Source organism: Homarus americanus, unplaced genomic scaffold (assembly GCF_018991925.1).
Source record: "Homarus americanus isolate GMGI-L3 unplaced genomic scaffold, GMGI_Hamer_2.0 scaffold38974, whole genome shotgun sequence".
In the NCBI taxonomy this organism is placed as follows: domain Eukaryota; kingdom Metazoa; phylum Arthropoda; class Malacostraca; order Decapoda; family Nephropidae; genus Homarus; species Homarus americanus.
In genome coordinates, this window is record NW_024716047.1 from 20,602 (window position 1) to 40,228 (window position 19,627).

Sequence of the window (19,627 nt, forward strand, 5' to 3'; positions counted from 1 at the left end):
TCCTCCTATTTCACCCTCCCTCCTTCCTTACTCCCCTATCTCTCATCTTCCCTCCTTCCTCACCCCCTATCTCTCACCTTCCCTCACTTCCCCCTATCTCACCCTCCCTCCCTTCCTCACTCCCCCTATCTCAACCTCCCTTCCTTCCTTACTCCCCATATCTCTCACCCTCCCTCCTTTCCTCACTCCCCCTCTCTCTCTCCCCTCACTCTCTTCACCAGCCATATCGTTCGAGGTGTACTTTGAAAAGATAAGAACAAAGTATGAATGCTACGGAAGGTTCTATCCTCTACCCTTCAACTTGGCGACCAACAAGTGGTACCATTATTGCCAAGTGAGTATACCAGTCCATGATCTAACTTGTTTACACTATAATCTACCTGTTTACAGTCTATATTTTACTTGATTACAGTCTATGATCTAACGTGTTTACACCATAATCTACTTGTCTACAGTCTATTTGTTTAAAGTCTACTGTACTTGTTTACAGTCTATATTCTACTTTTTACAGTTTATAATCTACTTGAATACACCATAATCTACTTGTTTACATTCAATAATCTACTTGGTTACAATCTATAATCTCTTTGTTTACAGCCAATAATCTACTTGTTTACAGTCTATAATCTACTTGTTTACAGTCAATAATCTACTTGTTTACAGTAAATAATCTACTTGTTTACAGTCAATAATCTACTTGTTTACAGTCAATAATCTACTTGTTTACAGTCAATTGTAACTACAGTAAATGTTGTTTACAGTCCAAATCTACTACCTGTTTACAGTCTATATAATTACAACTATGTTTACTAATCTACTTGTCTACAGTACTACTTGTTTACAGTCAATAATCTACTTGTTTAATACACCAGTAATAATCTACTTGTTTACAGTTCTAATTCTTTATTCTACTTGTTTACAGTGAATAATCAACTTGTTTACAGTCAATAATCTACTTGTTTACAGTCAATAATCTACTTGTTTACAGTTTACAGTATAATCTACTTGTTTACAGTCAATAATCTACTTGTTTACAGTCAATAATCTACTTGTTTACAGTCAATAATCTACTTGTTTACAGTAAATAATCTACTTGTTTACAGTAAATAATCTACTTGTTTACAGTCAATAATCTACTTGTGTACATTCCACATTCTACTTGTTTACAGTCAATAATCTACTTGTTTATAGTATATAATCTACTTGTTTACAGTCAATAATCTACTTGTTTACAGTAAATAATCTACGTGTTTACATTCTATATTCTACTTGTTTACAGTCAATAATCAACTTGTTTACAGTCAATAATCTACTTGTTTACAGTCAATAATCAACTTGTTTACAGTATATAATCTACTTGTTTACAGTAAATAATCTATGTGTTTACATTCTTTATTCTACTTGTTTACAGTGAATAATCAACTTGTTTACAGTCAATAATCTACTTGTTTACAGTCAATAATCTACTTGTTTACATTCCACATTCTACTTTTTTACAGTCAATAATCTACTTGTTTACAGTATATAATCTACTTGATTAGAGTCAATAATCTACTTGTTTACAGTATATAATCTACTTGTTTACAGTCAATAATCTACTTGTTTACAGTCAATAATCTACTTGTTTACATTCCACATTCTACTTGTTTACAGTCAATAATCTACTTGTTTACAGTATATAATCTAATTGTTTACAGTCAATAATCTACTTGTTTACAGTAAATAATCTACGTGTTTACATTCTATATTCTACTTGTTTACAGTCAATAATCAATTGTTTACAGTCAATAATCTACTTGTTTACAGTCAATAATCTACTTGTTTACAGTAAATAATCGACTTGTTTACATTCCACATTCTACTTGTTTACAGTCAATAATCAACTTGTTTACAGTCAATAATCTACTTGTTTACAGTAAATAATCTACTTGCTTACAGTCAATAATCTACTTGTTTACAGTCAATAATCTACTTGTTTACATTCCACATTCTACTTGTTTACAGTCAATAATCAACTTGTTTACAGTATATAATCTACTTGTTTACAGTAAATAATCTACGTGTTTACATTCTATATTCTACTTGTTTACAGTCAATAATCAACTTGTTTACAGTCAATAATCTACTTGTTTACAGTAAATAATCTACTTGTTTACATTCCACATTCTACTTGTTTACAGTCAATAATCAACTTGTTTACAGTATATAATCTACTTGTTTACAGTAAATAATCTACGTGTTTACATTCTATATTCTACTTGTTTACAGTCAATAATCAACTTGTTTACAGTCAATAATCTACTTGTTTACAGTAAATAATCTACTTGTTTACAGTAAATAATCTACTTGTTTACAGTCTATAATCTACTTGTTTACAGTCAATAATCAACTTGTTTACAGTAAATAATCTACTTGTTTACATTCTATATTCTACTTGTTTACAGTCAATAATCTACTAGTTTACAGTCTGTAATTTATTTGTTTACAGTAATAATCTACTTGTTTACAGTCAATAATCTACTTGTTTACAGTCAATAATCTACTTGTTTACAGTCTATAATATATTTGTTTACAGTCAATAATCTACTTGTTTACAGTCAATAATCTACTTGTTTACAGTCATTAATATATTTGTTTACAGTCTATAATCTACTTGTTTACAGGTAATAATCTACTTGTTTACAGTCAATAATATATTTGTTTACAGTCTATAATCTACTTGTTTACAGTTAATAATCTACGTGTTTATAGTGAATAATATATTTGTTTACAGTTTATTATCTACTTGTTTACAGTCAATAATCTACTTGTTTACAGTCAATAATCTACTTGTTTACAGTCAATAATATATTTATTTACAGTCTATAATCTACTTGTTTACAGTTAATAATCTACTTGTTTACAGTCAATAATTTACCCTGTATTCCCTTTCAATATTACCCTCTACCTTCCCAGGTGAGAGAGACAGGCAGACACTTAGAAACTGTGCTAATTATCTATCTCTCTACCTCAAGTGAGAGTAACATATGGGGAGACTTTTTACTAATTATATCTCTCTCCCTCCCCAGGTGAGAGACTCAACGGGTAGTGAGGGAAGAGTCTATCTTGACGGAGAACTCCTAATTCAAGAGAAGGTTGAGTTTTCTCAGGATAATGCTATGAGAGACGTCATGCTTGGCCAAGACGAGTTCTTGGTGAGAGACAGTAGTTTAATGTCTCGTTTGGGCTGAGAGACGGTAGTTTAATGTCTCGTTTGGGCTGAGAGTAGCTTAATGTCTCGTTTAGGCTGAGAGACATTAGTTTAATGTCTCGTTTGGGCTAAGGGACAATAGTTTAATATCTTGTTTGGGCTGAGAGATAGTGGTTTAATGCCTCGTTTAGGCTGAGAAAGAGTGGTTTAATGTCACGTTTAGGCTGAGAATAGATGGTTTAATATCTCGTTTAACCTGAGACACAGTAGTTTAATGTATCGCTTGGTGAAAAAACGCACCAAGGCCTGCAAAGAGTTGGTAAACTCTTTTAGTCCTTTGATAAACGAATTGGACGTTAGCATAGTCAGGGACAAGGCTAACAAGGAAGGTACTAAAACCCTAATTGTTGGCGATTCCCAGGTACGGTACCTGGATAGATCTTTTTGTGGTAAAAATAAAAATAGGATGAGGGTTTGTTTGCCAGGAGCTAGGGTGGGAGATATAGTTGACAGGATGGACAATATCTTGTCAGGTAATGGGAACAAACCCATAATCTGCCTCAGTTCAAGACAGCTATAGAATATATTAGGATGAAGGGGGGTATCCCTATCATATGTGCTGTCCTGCCTAGAAGGAGAATTGGCAATGAATGGTTGTCAAGGGCAGTTGGTGTCAACGGCCGTCTTATCAGTTATTGCAAGTCAATATCAATCCCATTCGTTGACAACTGGAACAACTTTTACGGCAGAAGGGACCTTTATGCTAGGGATGGGGTTCACATGTCTAGGGCTGGGGTGGCACCCTGGCTGGCTCTGTCTAGAGCAGTGGTTCTTAACCTTTTTTGAGTCACGGACCCCTTTGAGAATCTGGTGAAAGCTATGGACCCCTTCCCTAGAATAATGCACATAAACACATAAACACAACTTTGCATGCAATGAATATACTTTATTTTATTGAAAATTCATTGCCTCATACAGTGTATGACATACACAACGTATGAATAAAGTAAACAATCTTAACAAAGAATTATGTTTCACACTTTTGTATGCAAAAATTAATGGCCACTCCATACAAAAATGAAATACAATCATCTTGTGCAAATTAAACAAAACAACATTTTAATTCTGCTCAAAAGTTCATTTCAATGAGAAGGTTGTTGTTGTTTGGCTTGAATAAGAAGATGAAACGGTGGAGTGGTCTTTGACAAGGTAACACGCATGTCATCTTTGACATCCAATCGATTTCGACTTTTCGTTTTGACAGAAACAAGTGTTGAAAACCCTGACTCACAAAGGTATGCAGTAGGAAACGGAATCAGAGCACCCATAGCTCGCTTTACCAGACAAGGGTAGGCTTGTGTCAACGCACACCAGAATTTTCCAAGGCTCTTCGAGTTGAATTCATTTCGTAACATTTCCTTTGTCTTCAGGTCAATGAGGACATCTTTGGCAAGGTCTTCATCACTGATACAGTCTATGTCGGCAAGGAAAGGATTACGAATCCATGTTTCAACTTTAAGGTCACCTGAGCAGAAGTAACCTTGAAAGAGTTCTGCAGAGTATCCAGATGTCTGCAGAATTCTGCCTGCAGAGAAATTGACAGGGCCTTGTCACTCTCGATTCCATCCTGCAGAAGCACTTCCTCTAACATTGGAAAGTTTGCATAGTTGTCTGCCTCCAACCTCCTCTTCCACAGTGGCAGCTTGGCCAGAAAAGCTTGCAGTCTTTCAGCAGCATTCATAATGGTGACTCCAGGGCTTTCAATCGCAAGATTCCCCATCATTCATATGGCCAAAAATATCCGTCAAGTAGGCCAAGCCATGAATGAACTCCTCACTGTCAATTTGTTCTGAGAGTGGGCTTTCTTTTTCTCTCAAAAAAGTGAAACTTCTGCTCGAAGTTCAATCAAGCGCTTCAAGATTTGTCCTCTGGAAAGCCAGCGAACTTCTGTGTGGTAGAGAAGAACTTCATATTCTGCTCCCATTTCTTGACAAAACCTCTTGAAAACGCGATGGTTCACAGCCCTGGCTCTGATGAAGCTGACGACTTTATCGCCAGTAGACAAGACTTCTTTCAGAATTGCTGGCAGAGTCTTTGACACCAATGCATGCCGATGTAGAAAACAATGGGTCACGATGACCTGACTAGCTTCTTTCTTCACCAAAGCAGCAAAACTAAATGTGTTGCCAAGCATGGCAGGTGCTCCGTCTGTGCACAGAGTACCAAGATTTTTCTTCCAGTCGAAGTTTTGCTTGGCAAAGAAACTATTCACCATTTCTAAGATGCCGACGGCCTTTGTAGTTTCCAAAAGGGGCTCACAAAATAGGAATTCTTCTTTGATGGCATCAGCATGCATATAACAGACGAAAACCAGGAGCTGGCTGCACTGAGAGACGTCAGTAGTTTCATCCAGTTGCATGCTGAATGGAAATGGCGTAGCTTCCAATTCTTCCATTACTTGCTTCAAAATATTAGAAGAAATGTCAACTGCTGCAATTTTCTTCCTCTGCTCCAAGCCACAAACCAGCTCGATCATTTCCAGGGTACATGGCTTTACCAAGGTCTCTCCAATCGTATGTGGCTTCTTTTGCTTGGCAATGCGATAAGCAACCTTGTTGGATGCTTCAAGACAAGGCTTTTGTGTTGGGGCAAATCCAAGTTTTGGTAAAGTTCCAGCTATCTCAAATCGAGCCTTCTTTGCATGAAATAGATCAACACTGTCCGATGCATTTTCAGGATGGACAGACGTGAGGTGCTCCTTCAGCTTTGTTGGCTTCATGCTTCCATTGGCAAGAACCTTGCCACACAGGAAACACTGCGGCTTTTGTGTTCCATCACGTTCAGCGATGAAAGTAAAACCAAAGGATAAGTAAGCTTCGTTGTACTTCCTTTTCTTTGACATTTCCAAATTGAGCTAGGCCTGCAAAAAAAAAATTATGAAATTTATATGGAAAGCAGTAACTAATGAACGCAAATTAATAAGCACGACAGATCGACCGACAGAAAGACAGATCGACAGATAGAAAGGCAGACAGACAGACCGACTGACGGACAAACCTTCACAGACAGATAGAGAGACAGACAGATAACCCTATTTTCAGTAGCACTATTACGGATTTTTCAAGGTTCCCCTCAGAAAATATATGAATGATACTGACTGATGACTTCGTGTTTTCCTACTCTACTGACGCAAAAGACCCTAACTTTATCCATTCTCTCTTTTTTTATGCATCCCTACTCTAACTACGTGCACCAAGTCCCTAACTTTGACCAATAAATAATAACAGACTTGTCGTAAATAATGGATAAAACAAATAAATACAGCGCACCAACCGTTCTTGGTTTTCACAACACTCGCACGCGCCGTTCTCCCTATACACCCACATACGCACAAACACATATTCACACACTGTACACCCATCACTCTTCAGCCACACTCTGAAATTGTGGTCAGAAGGCGGTCGGGGGTCTCCAACCTCGGCTGGTACAACTGTAGTAAGAATAACTAAGGGCCTCTTTCACTACCTTCACCAAAAACATAACCATAGGTAATTGAATATATTTAGGAAAAAGTATGTATTTGAAGATAATATGGCCCTCAGTTAAGCCTTACTAGCATATGAGAAGATTCCCAAGCCGTGATAAATAGTGAAAAATGAGAAATAAGTGTGTTACCTGACCGTGTACAGTAGCATCCCATGCTACCCTACAGATTTAATGGTTTTCTTTTCAGTAACCAAAAATACGTACATAACATCTGGAATATATTGACAAAAATAGAAAAACTTAATATAAAAATATAGTGAATATAAATGTTAAATTTTTATCTGACCTTCACGGACCCCCTGAAGCCCATCCATGGACCCCAGGTTAAGAACCCCTGGTCTAGAGGGCAGTTCAAAAGATGTCGAAGTCTTTAAACTGCTAGGGGAACATGGGAGCACGGGGGGTGGGGGAGACTGTAGTGGGAGCGGGTAAACAAAGTGAAAAGTTACAGGGAAACAGTGCTAGGAATGATGACACAACTAAATTAGGCAGGGAGTCAAAACCTAAACGCGTCAAAGAGAGGACTCAGAACACGGCTCACTTAAATGTCTACTGTGCAAACAGTAGAAGTATGAGAAACAAAATGGATGAAATCAGGGAGTTGGTATGAACCGAAAAAATCTATACAATAGCATTCGCCGAAACATGGATAAACTTAGACTCACATGAGTTACCTGTCGAAACCAAATTGCAGGTTACAAATTTTTCCATACCGATAGGCAGATTAGGAAAGGAGGCAGAGTAGCAATCTATGTCATGGATAATTTGAAGTGTGAAATAAATTAGGAAATAAAAAGTGAGCAGAATACAGAAACAATTTGGATAGAATTAACCGATGGTAGGGACAAAATAAACACAGGAGTAATATATAGACCCCCTAATCTTGATAGAGTTAATGAGCGACTTATTTGGAATGAAATGTGCAATGGCTTCCACACATAGTAAAGTCTGTATAGTAGGCGACTTTAACTTCAGCCAAATAGATTGGATCAACCTTACAGGTAACTCATAATCAGAGGATTTTCTTGAAACAATCCAGGCCTCTTTCCTAAGTCAACAAACAACCGAACCCACCCTGGGTAATAATATACTAGATTTAGTTCTGTCAAACAGAGAAAACCTCATTAGTAATGTCGAGGTAGAGAACGAACTTGCTAACAGCGATCTCAAAGAAATAAGATTCCAATTAGAATTTGAGGGTAGTAGCAAGGAAAATTCCATTAAAGTCCCAGATTTCAGAAGGGCAAAGTTTGATAGTTTGAAGAGGCGGTTGAGAAAAGGGGTATCACACTTGGGGGTGAATTATATGACCTCACACAATGTACCCACAGAGGGCGACCTCACCTTACCTGGAGACCTGACAACGATAACCTCACAAAATATGACGGTTGAGGATGACTTAATCGCGAGGTGTGAGGTTGGCGAGTTCCACAACAATTTAAATAATGAGTTACTTAATGCACAAAAGCAGAACATACCATACAAAAAACTCAGGTCAAACAACAATGATTCTAAATGTATAAACAATTATTTAAAGAATATTATTAGACAAAGGAAGGCTATAGGTAGGAGAATAAATCGTGGTAAAGTTTACCTCCGAGATTATTATAAGGTATTGGCCAGTAGGGTTAAGACTGAGAAAAGCAAAGCGAAGAGGAATAAAGAACTGAAGGTAGCAAGAGGGGCGAAGTCAAACCCCAAGGGAGTCTTTGAAATGTATCAAACTGAAACACGAGAAAAGATTGGACCAATACAGTCAGATACCGGCGAGCTAACTGATAACGACGGAGATATGAGCAATACTCTGAATAAATATTTTTCAACAGTTTTCACCACCGAAAATTTAAACATGATACCCGAGGCACCGACTATATACAGAGATAGTGAAGAAATAGATTAAGTGAGAGAATAGTGACTAGTAACGACGTTAGTAAGCAAATAGACAAGCTAAAACCTAATAATTCACCAGGTCCCGATGAGATATTTGCCAGAGTATTAGAATCCCGGAGGATAGCTAATGTAATACCGATTTTCAAGAAGGGAGATAGATCACTATCCTCGAACTACCGTCCAATCAGTTTAGCATCAATTATAGGCACATTACTGGAAGCAATAATTTCAAACTCTATTCGAAATCACCTGGTGAAGCACAAGTTGATCAATGATTCTCAACATGGCTTCACAAGCGGGCGTTCATGTCTAACTAATCTATTAACATTCTTTTCAACTGTTTTCGAATCAGTGGACGAGGGGCACGACTATGATGTGATATATCTTGACTTTAGCAAAGCCTTTGACAGAGTCCCCACGAATGACTAATAAGAAAAGTGGATGCTTATGGCATTGAATGATATATTCTAAAATGGATTAAGGCTTGGTTACTGAACAAGAAACAGCGGGTGAGCATTAACGGCACTAAATCCGATTGGAGCAACGTCACTAGTGGAGTACCCGAAGTACTTGGACCATTATTATTTATTATATACATAAGCGACATAGATATCGGCGTAGACAGCAACATAAGTAAGTTTGCTGATGACACTAAAATAGGGCTTGTAATTAGATCTGACGAGGACTTCGCAAAACTACAGGATGACCTAAAAAAAAATTTCGAATGGTCTGAAAAATGGCAGATGAATTTCAATGTAGACAAATGTAAAGTATGCAGTCTAGGAGATGTATACAGAGTAACCAGATACCAGATGAACAACGATGTTATAGAGAAATCCGACTGCAAGAAAGATTTACGAGTAATGATAACTAGGAATCTTAAGCCAAGTAAACAATGTGTGTTTGCTCGAAACAAAGCTAATGAAGTACTGGGTTCATACAAAGGAGTGTTAGTTACGAGACTAGCGAGGTTATCCTAAAACTATATATTGAGCTTGTGAGACCTCACCTGGATTATGCAGTTCAATTCTGGTCACCGTATTACAGAATGGATATAGAATCCTTAGAAAGAATTCAGAGGAGAATGACAAGACTAATCCTGGGCATTAGGAACCTTGACTACAGAGACAGGTTAAAGCATCTTAATTTGCACTCCCTTGAGAGATGTAGAGTGAGGGGCGCCATGATAGAGGTGTATAAATGGAAGTCAGGGCCAAACAAATGGGACATTACAGAGGTACCCAAACTATCCAACCAGGAGCAAACTCGTAACAATGGTTTTAAATTAAACAAATTTAGATTTAGGCGCGAAATAGGTAAACATTGGTTTGGAAATAGAGGAGTGGACAAGTGGAATAAGTTACCAAACATTATCATTAACTCGAATAGGCTGGATAGCTTCAAACATAGAGTGGATGATTATATGACAATTGGGGTTGGGTGTCATGGGACTGCCTAGTTTGGTCCAATAGGCCAGCTACAGTTTCCTCCATTCTTATGTTTTTATGTTCTTATGGGAGACAGTAGTTTAATGTCTCGCTTGAGCTGAGAGACACTAGTTTAATGTATCGTTTGGGCTGAGAGACAGTAGTTTAATGTCTCGTTTGGGCTAAGAGGCAGTAGTTTAATGTCTCGTTTGGGCCGAGAGACAGTAGTTTGTAATGAGGGTAAAGTAAGAAGTACAAGTAAAGTAAGAATTATTAGTTGTATGATTGTAGAGTGAGGAACGTTTGTAGCGTGTCCGATTAGTTGTTTATCTCGGACACAAACATGAAATGGATACACTTCCCACCATAAGTAACTCACCCTATGGATCGCTCTGACAATGACTCACGTGTGATTTGACGGAGGCCCAGCGGCTGGGGAATGTCTGCAGGTGCTGTTAAAGAGAGTGGTCCCGGCGGGTGCTAGACTCTGTCTCCTGTGGGAGACTCTGCTAGCTGGGGACTCTGTGCTGGGGAAGGAAGTCTCCCTCCCGACCTCGACTAGTGACGAGCGTGCTCCGTCTTCCTCCGAGTTCTGTCTCTCCCTCTCTGTCCCACAGAAGGAGATGTCTGTCCCTTATATTGCTGGTGTCAGGCCGGTAGATGTCATCATTAATTAACACTAATCTGGGTGTGTCAAGACAGCTGTGTTTGAACAGGTGCGGGCTGGAGTGTAGTTTCTTGAATGAACAAGGTCATGACGCCGGATTGACTAATCATGCGGCGGTGAGACTCTGTTTCATTGCTGGGTCAGACCTTAATCTCACTTTAATTACGAAGGATGGGTTAACTTACGTGGGTGTACACCTGCGCATCTGGTTCTGCTATATGTATTGTTCTTCTCTGGGCTGTAAGCTATGGTCTGATAAACAATCATTACAAGTTTAATGTCTCGTTCGAGCTGAGAGACACTAGTTTAATGTCTTGTTTGCGTGGCCGGACAGTTCAATGTTTCGTTTGAGCTGAGAAACACTAGTTTATAGTCTCGTTTGGTCTGAGAGACATTAGTTTAAAGTCTCGTTTGGGTTAAGAGACAGTGGTTTAATGTTTCGTTTGAGCTGAAAGACAGTAGTTTAATGTATTGTTTGAGCTGATAGATAGTGGTTTAATGTCTCGTTTAATGTATCGTTTGGGTTGTGAGACTGGTTTAATGTCTCGTTTGAAGTGAGAGACTAGTTTAATGAACCGATTGGGTTGAGAGACAGTGGTTTAATGTCTCGTTTAGGCTAAGAGACAGTCATATTCTGTAATATCTCTCTTGATATCGTGATTTAAATTGTCTCGGTGTTTTAAAGTCTCTCTAGATTAACTCGTTTATAGAAGACCTCTTAGCCTTCATGAAAATTAGGATATATATGTTCAAATTTAACTAAGCGCACGTGTGTGTGTGTGTACGTGTCCTCCTCCCCCCCCCCCCACACACATATATATATATATATATATATATATATATATATATATATATATAACAAAGAAGAATGTCTGTGTGTTTGTGTGTGTGTGTCCGCACGAGAATCTCGGAAACTACTCTACCGATTTGTAGTGATGATGGATGGTGTTATATGTAGTGATGTTAGATTATGTTATATGTAGTGATGATGGATGATGATGTTATATGTAGTGATGATGGATGTTGTTATATGTAGTGATGATGGATGGTGTTATGTGTAGTGATGATGGATGGTGTTATATGTAGTGATGATGAATGATGTTATATGTAGTGATGATGGATGATGTTATATGTAGTGATGATGGATGGTGTTATATGTAGTGATGATGGATGGTGTTATATGTAGTGATGATGGATGGTGTTGTATGTAGTGATGATGAATGATGTTATATGTAGTGATGATGGATGGTGTTATATGTAGTGATGATGGATGATGTTATATGTAGTGATGATGAATGATGTTATATGTAGTGATGATGGATGATGTTATATGTAGTGATGATGGATGGTGTTATATGTAGTGATGATGGATGGTGTTATATGTAGTGATGATGGATGGTGTTGTATGTAGTGATGATGAATGATGTTATATGTAGTGATGATGGATGGTGTTGTATGTAGTGATGATGAATGATGTTATATGTAGTGATGATGGATGGTGTTATATGTAGTGATGATGGATGATGCTATATGTAGTGATGATGGATGGTGTTATATGTAGTGATGATGGATGGTGTTGTATGTAGTGATGATGAATGATGTTATATGTAGTGATGATGAATGATGTTATATGTAGTGATGATGGATGATGTTATATGTAGTGATGATGGATGGTGTTATATGTAGTGATGATGGATGGTGTTATATGTAGTGATGATGGATGTTGTATGTAGTGATGATGAATGATGTTATATGTAGTGATGATGGATGGTGTTGTATGTAGTGATGATGAATGATGTTATATGTAGTGATGATGGATGGTGTTATATGTAGTGATGATGGATGATGTTATATGTAGTGATGATGGATGGTGTTATATGTAGTGATGATGAATGATGTTATATGTAGTGATGATGGATGATGTTATATGTAGTGATGATGGATGGTGTTATATGATGGATGGTGATTATATGTAGTGGATGGTGTTGTATATGATGGATGGTGTTATATGTAGTGATGATGGATGGTGTTGTATGTAGTGATGATGAATGATGTTATATGTAGTGATGATGAATGATGTTATATGTAGTGATGATGGATGATGTTATATGTAGTGATGATGGATGGTGTTATATGTAGTGATGATGGATGGTGTTATATGTAGTGATGATGGATGGTGTTGTATGTAGTGATGATGAATGATGTTATATGTAGTGATGATGGATGGTGTTGTATGTAGTGATGATGAATGATGTTATATGTAGTGATGATGGATGGTGTTATATGTAGTGATGATTAGACAATCTATCTATATAAAACAAAGAAGTCTGTCTGTTTGTCTGTGTGTCCGCACGAGAATCTCGGAAACTACTTTACCGATCTGTAGTGATGATGAATGGTGTTATATGTAGTGATGATGGATGATGTTATATGTAGTGATGATGGGTGGTGTTTATGTAGTGATGATTACACAATAAAATAATAACAGTTTAATGCTAAAAAAATATACTTTGCTGTACCGTTGTAGTGAAACACATGGTGGAACTTACATACACCGTTAATGAACTATTGATGGAAGAAGAAGTTGTGGGGACTGAACAGTGAGACAATGTGGAGCCTCCTGGAGGGTGGCGTTCTACCGTTGCCGACTGGATGAGCCGCCCGGAGGGCAGCGATTCTGCTAGTGTATATATATATATATATATATATATATATATATATATATATATATATATATATATATATATATATATATATATATATATTCATTAGCCCAATAAAGCACGCGAACTTCTACATACAATCAACACCTCAACCCGTCAGGATTCGAACCCACGGCCCACGAGCCCATGACTGTGACCGGGGAACGCTACCTCTGGGCCACCAGGATACTAAAAGCAGTCCTAGACTTTGTTATATTTCACACAAAGCCTGTTCAACGAAGCCGGATTTGGTAAAAACGTTACTCTGACCACCTACGTGATACGGGTAGTCCCCATTAGAGGTTCACGGTGCCATAAGCTCGTTGAGCAGGCTTTGTGTGAAATATAAAAAAGTCTAGGATTGCTTTTAGTATCCTGGTGGCCCAGAGGTAGCTTTCCCCAGTCACAGTCATGGGCTCGTGGGCCGTGGGTTCGAATCCTGGTGGGTTGGGGTGTTGATTGTATGTAGAAGTCCACGTGCTTTATTGGGCTAATGAAATATATATGGATCCTCGTGTTTCGAAGCCGGATTTGGTAAAACGTTACTCTGACCACCTATGTGATACGGGTATTCCCCATTAGAGGTTCACGGCGCCATAAGCTCGTTGAACTTTGTGTGAAATATAACAAAGTCTAGGACTGCTTTTAGTATCCTGGTGGTCCAGACGGTTAGCGTTCCCCGGTCACAGTCATGGGCTAGTGGGCCGTGGGTTCGAATCCTGGCGGGTTGAGGTGTTGATTGTATGTAGAAGTCCGCGTGCTATTGGGCTAATGAAATATATATATATATATATATATATATATATATATATATATATATATATATATATATATATATATATATATATATATATATATATATATATATATATATATATATATATATATATATATATATATATATATAAACCACAAGGAAAAAAAAAAACGCACAAAAAAACGTACTCACATATTCCCACGCAGGCACACACACTTTACTACTACTACTACTTTGCTGTCACTCGGAATCGAGTATGACGATCATTCAGCTCTGGTGAGCTCTGAGGTGACTCGAGAGGCCTATACGGGACCAGCAGGATCGTCCACAGGTGGTGCATGTATGAAGGGCTACATTAGGTGCGGGAGGGGCGGCGGCAGCGTCTTTCCGGTGCTGATGCTTGTTTGCCTCAGTATGCAGTCGGTCTAACTCGAAAGTATTGACACTTTCTCGTGTGGTGCTCCTCCAAGCGTTACGGTGTGGAGTGATCGTATCCCAGGTAAGGGGGTCGATTTGGCACTTTTTCAGGTTTGTCTTAAGACTACCCTTATACATTTTCCGTTGCCCGCCAGCGTTACGTTTACTCCTCCTTACGTGACTGTAAAGTAGTTGTTTTGCCAGTCTACTGTTGTTCATATGGGAAACATGACCAGTCCAGCATAGGTGTTCATGGATAATGGTAACCTCGATGCCCCTTCAGTTGGTGTCAGCGAGAGTACTGGCATTTGTTCTCTTGTCTTCCCAGCGAATTCGGAGGAATAATAGAACCTAGACTACGTTGGTGATAGTTTTCAAGTGCCTTGAGGTGTTTTCTGTATGTGACCCACGTCTCGTTGCCATATACTGTAGAAAGGTGGGGAAGACCACTGCTCGATATACATGTAACTTTGTAGATAGTTTCAGCTCCATATAGCTCAAGACACGGGTACGGAGTCTGCCAAAAACTTAAGATGCATAGCTGATCCGATGTTGAATCTCTTCATCGATGTCCACAGTGGTGGACAGGTGGGAGCCGAGATACTGAAAGTGGGTAACATTAGAGAGGGTAGTACCGTTGAGCTGGGTGAATAATCGTGGTGTGGGTGAACCAGGGCTGGCTGAAAGAGAATCTGAGTCTTACGTACATTCACCTCGAGGCCAAAGTGTGCATACGCATCTGCCTAGGTGTTCAGGATCTTCTGTAGATCACGTTCAGTGTGAACGACGAGGGTGAGATTGTCTGCACACTGACGTTCAGTAATGGAAATTGCCGGCACCTTTGTTCCTGCCCAGAGTCGTCTTATGGTGAAAAGTCCATTCATCCAGTATTGGTTGTCCACCCCGCCGGCTAAATTGACACTGGCACAAGTAGGGAAGGCAGCCAAGAAAAAAAAATAAAAGAGAGTTGAAGCCAGTACACATGCTTGTTCTACCCCCGTTTGGATGGGGAAGAACTCATACTGGGTGCCATTGTACAGGACACTGCCGTTCATGCTATCGTGGAGTTGCCTCACAATGGCGATGAATTTTGGTGGGCAATCAAAATGGCTGAGGGTCCACCAGAGGCCTTCCCTGTTGACCGAGTCGAAATCCTTGGTTAGGTCGATGAAAACCATGTACAGGTCATGAAGCTGTTCTCTGCACTTTTCCTGTATTTGACGGGCAGCAAAGATCGTGTCAGTGGTGCCACGTGATGGTCGAAGGCCACATTGAGATTCTGGGAAGATTCAGGCGATAATCTTGGTAGCTACAGCCATCAGCGAGGTCCCGCGGTAGTTGCCACAGTCTGACCGGTGTCCTTTGTTCCCATATATATTGATGATGGAGGCATCTTTAAGAGCTTGGGGGATTTCCTCCTTTTCCCATATATTCTCCTGGAGAGAGTGGAGACGGGTGGTAAGCAGAGGTCCTCCTGCTTTATACACACACACACACACACACACACACACACACACACACACACACACCGCAACTACATCTCTAACACCTCTGAACTCTCTTAACCCAGATGCCATACTCACTAAGCGGAAGGTTAAGTCAGGTCAACTTGTGGAGCCGTGTCATGACCCAAGAGGAAATTCTGGACATGGCTAATTGCAAGGTCAATCCCGAGGGTGACGTCATCAGCTGGTCTGGTCGATGGGTGACGCACAACTTGGAAAGAAAGGTAATCTATGTGGCTTATTAAGGTACACTATGTGTCTTGTTGAGCTACACCATGTGTCTCATTGATCTACACTATGTGGCTTATTGAGTTACATTAAGTGCATTATTGAATTACACGATGTGACTGATTGAGTTACACTATGTGCCTTATTGAGCTACACTATATGGCTTATTAAGTTACACTATGTGGCTTATTGAGCTACAATATGTGGCTTATTGAGTTGCACTATGTAGCTTATTAAGTTACACTACAGTATGTGGCTTATTGAGCTACACTATGTGGTTTATTAAGTTACACTATGTGGCTCTTTGAGTTACCATATGGCTTAATGAGATATACTATGTGGTTTATTAAATTACACTGTTTGGCTTATTGAATTATACTATGTGCCTTATTGAGCTACACTATGTAGCTTATTAAGTTTCACTATGTGGCTATTGAGTTACAATATGTGGCTTATTGAGTTACACTATGTGGCTTATTAAGTTACACTATGAGGCTTATTGAGTTGCAGTATTTGGTTTATTAAGTTACACTATGTGGCTTATTGAAATATACTAAGTGGCTTATTAAGATGTACACTAACCTAACCTAAGCTTCCATATCCTACCCTACCCTATCGAAACCAAAAATACCCTACCGTACCCTACCCTATCCAAACCAAATATACCCTGCTCTGCCCTATCCAAACCAAGTATACCCTACCCTACCCTACCCTACCCTACCCTACCTATAACTGTACCCTAACGAAAACCAAATCTAACCTACCCAAATCAAATCTAACCTAATCTAACCTAACCTACCCAAAGCAAATACAGCCTAATCTAACCTAACCTACCTTATCTTAACCCATCTTACCCTAATATAACCTAACCTAACCAAACATAACCTAACACCAACAACACCGATCAAATATTATAACAACAACTGTAATACATCACAACAACAACAACGTCATATATCAACAATAAGATGACCCTGATTCCATTACAGGAAGTGGCACTAAAAGACCTTTGCAGATCAATATCCCGAGGCCGCTCGACCGTACCTTTACCAACGCTCAGATACCACCACGCTGTCCAACTGTGTAAAGGTCTCAAGGGTTTCATTACTACACCTACCAATCGTCAGGATCTGTTGGATGAGCTGGTGCCCTTTGAGAATATGGGAGGTGAGTGTTGCTAAATTACTTTGACGTAAGTTTATTTCACCTAATGATTAAGCACCCTAAAGAAGACAAAATCCTCAGGGCCGGATGAAATTTTCCCTAGCGTTTTGAAAGAGTGTAAGGAACAGATTAGCTGATTCCTCGTAAATTTATTTACAAAATCATTAGACACGGGAGCTGTGCCAAAGCATTTGGCAGAGAACCGCATTAGAGGCTTCTGAGAAAATTTAAGGCTCATGGTATCGAGGGGAAAGTTTTAAATTGGGTCAGCGTAGATGGTTTTAAATCTGAGTGGGGCTGTGTAACTAGTGGGGTTCCCCAGAGGTTAGTACTGGGCCCACTCTTGTTCATAATCTACATAAACGATCTAGATACTAGGATCAGCAGTGACATAAGCAAGTTTGCGGATGACACCAAAATAGGGTGGCAGATTAAGTCAGTGCAGGATGCAAATGCACTACAGGAAGATTTAAATAAACAGCAGTAATGGTAAGAAAAATGGCAAATTAAATTCAACACCAGCGAGTGCAGCGTACTTAATATTGGAAGAACAAATATTGTCAACGTATACAGCCTTAACAACATCGAACTAGAGAAGTTGACTTGTGAAAGAGACCTAGGCGGACCTTCGGCCTAGAAAGCAGTGTGTTAATATTCGAAATATGGCAAACAGAGTATTAGATTTTATATCTAGAAGTGTAAGTAATAAGAGTGCGGATGTCGTATTAAGAACACAAGAACATAAGCAAATAAGGAGTCTGCAATAGGCCGGTTGGCCTGTGCATGGCAACTCCTGTCGAGAGTTACTACTCTCTATCATCCATGAATCTATCTAGCCTCCTTTTATAACTTTCCAGCGTTCCAGCACTTACTACAAAGTTGCTAAGCTTTTTCCACTCGTCCATCACCTTATTTGTGAACCAGTTCCTTCCTATCTCCCTCCTAAACCTAAACATATCCAACTTAAATCCGTTGCTACGAGTCCTATCCTGCTCGGATATTATAAGAACTTTATCTATATCTCCTCTGTTGATTCCTTTCACCCACTTAAATACTTCTTTCATATCTCCCCGCACTCTTCGTCTTTCTAGGGTATGCAAGATTAGTTTCTTTAATCTATCTTGATATGGAAGGTTTCTAAGTCCCGGAATAAGCTTCGTCATTCTTAGCTGCACCGACTCCAGTGAATTGATATCCATTCTATAATAAGGGCACCAGAACTGAACAGCATAATCGAGGTGCGACCTGGCTAGTGCAAGATACAGTTGCAATAAGACCTCTGCACTCTTATTACTTACACTTCTAGATATAAAACCTAATACTCTGATTGCCTTATTTAGAACATTAACGCACTGTTTTCTAGGCCATAAGTCTGGGCTTACAAGTACCTCTAAGTCTCTTTCCGAACCCTGGGGTCGCGACCCCAAATGGGGTCGCCAAGCGTTTTTCTTGGGGTCGCGAAGCAGTTCTGCCACTTCATGGAAAATTCCCACAAATCTATAGGAGAAGTAGGCCTACGTGGAAGGTGTTGAATGAAATTTGATGGATTTCGATAAGTGGGATTTCGTGGGAAAAATTAACTAAGGTGCCTGGGAATTTTCGTTCTTAGAAGTGAAAACACCGTCGCCAAGCCCTACGCCGTCCTACGGCCCTACTTGTATCATACAGGTTCATTCCCGAATCTGAGATGTTGCCAGCATATATTTATATGTTACTACTAAAAACAAGTATTTGCTGGATTCTCAGGTACATAAAATACTCATTGGTTGAATGATTTGGTGATATTGTTAAATACTGCTGATAAGGTGGCGAATTTTTACTTGCGTATTATTTCATAAATATAATGCAGTAACCGCCAACCCCCCCCCAACCCCAACCCTGAATCACACGTGTTTCTCCTCAGCCAGTCAACCACTCGAACTGTGGTCGAATGGGAAAGTAACTTGTTCATCTTCTGATGGTAAGTTAATGTATTTTTACCCGTATATTGAATTGGGAATGTGCTCTATAGGTACACTCAGTGTTTCCTTCTTTAAATGAATATGAAAAAGAAGTGTAGCGTTGTGGGGTTTCGTGATGTTGGTTCGCACTCAGGATGGGTTGGAGAAAGGAAACTCACAATGCACTCTCTGTA

The 19,627-nt window shown here is 39.1% G+C and overlaps 1 protein-coding gene across 1 annotated transcript; it reads left to right on the forward strand.

Annotated features, from left to right (window-relative positions):
• Positions 1-239: 239 nt before the first annotated feature.
• Positions 240-17,496, forward strand: LOC121858021 (the record flags this gene model as incomplete). Its single annotated transcript, XM_042354261.1, has 4 exons — positions 240-334; positions 3,069-3,194; positions 16,167-16,325; positions 17,319-17,496. Coding segments are annotated over exons 2-4 (373 nt in total), but the record flags the coding sequence as incomplete, so codon positions are not given.
• Between the last annotated feature and the right edge of the window lie 2,131 nt (positions 17,497-19,627).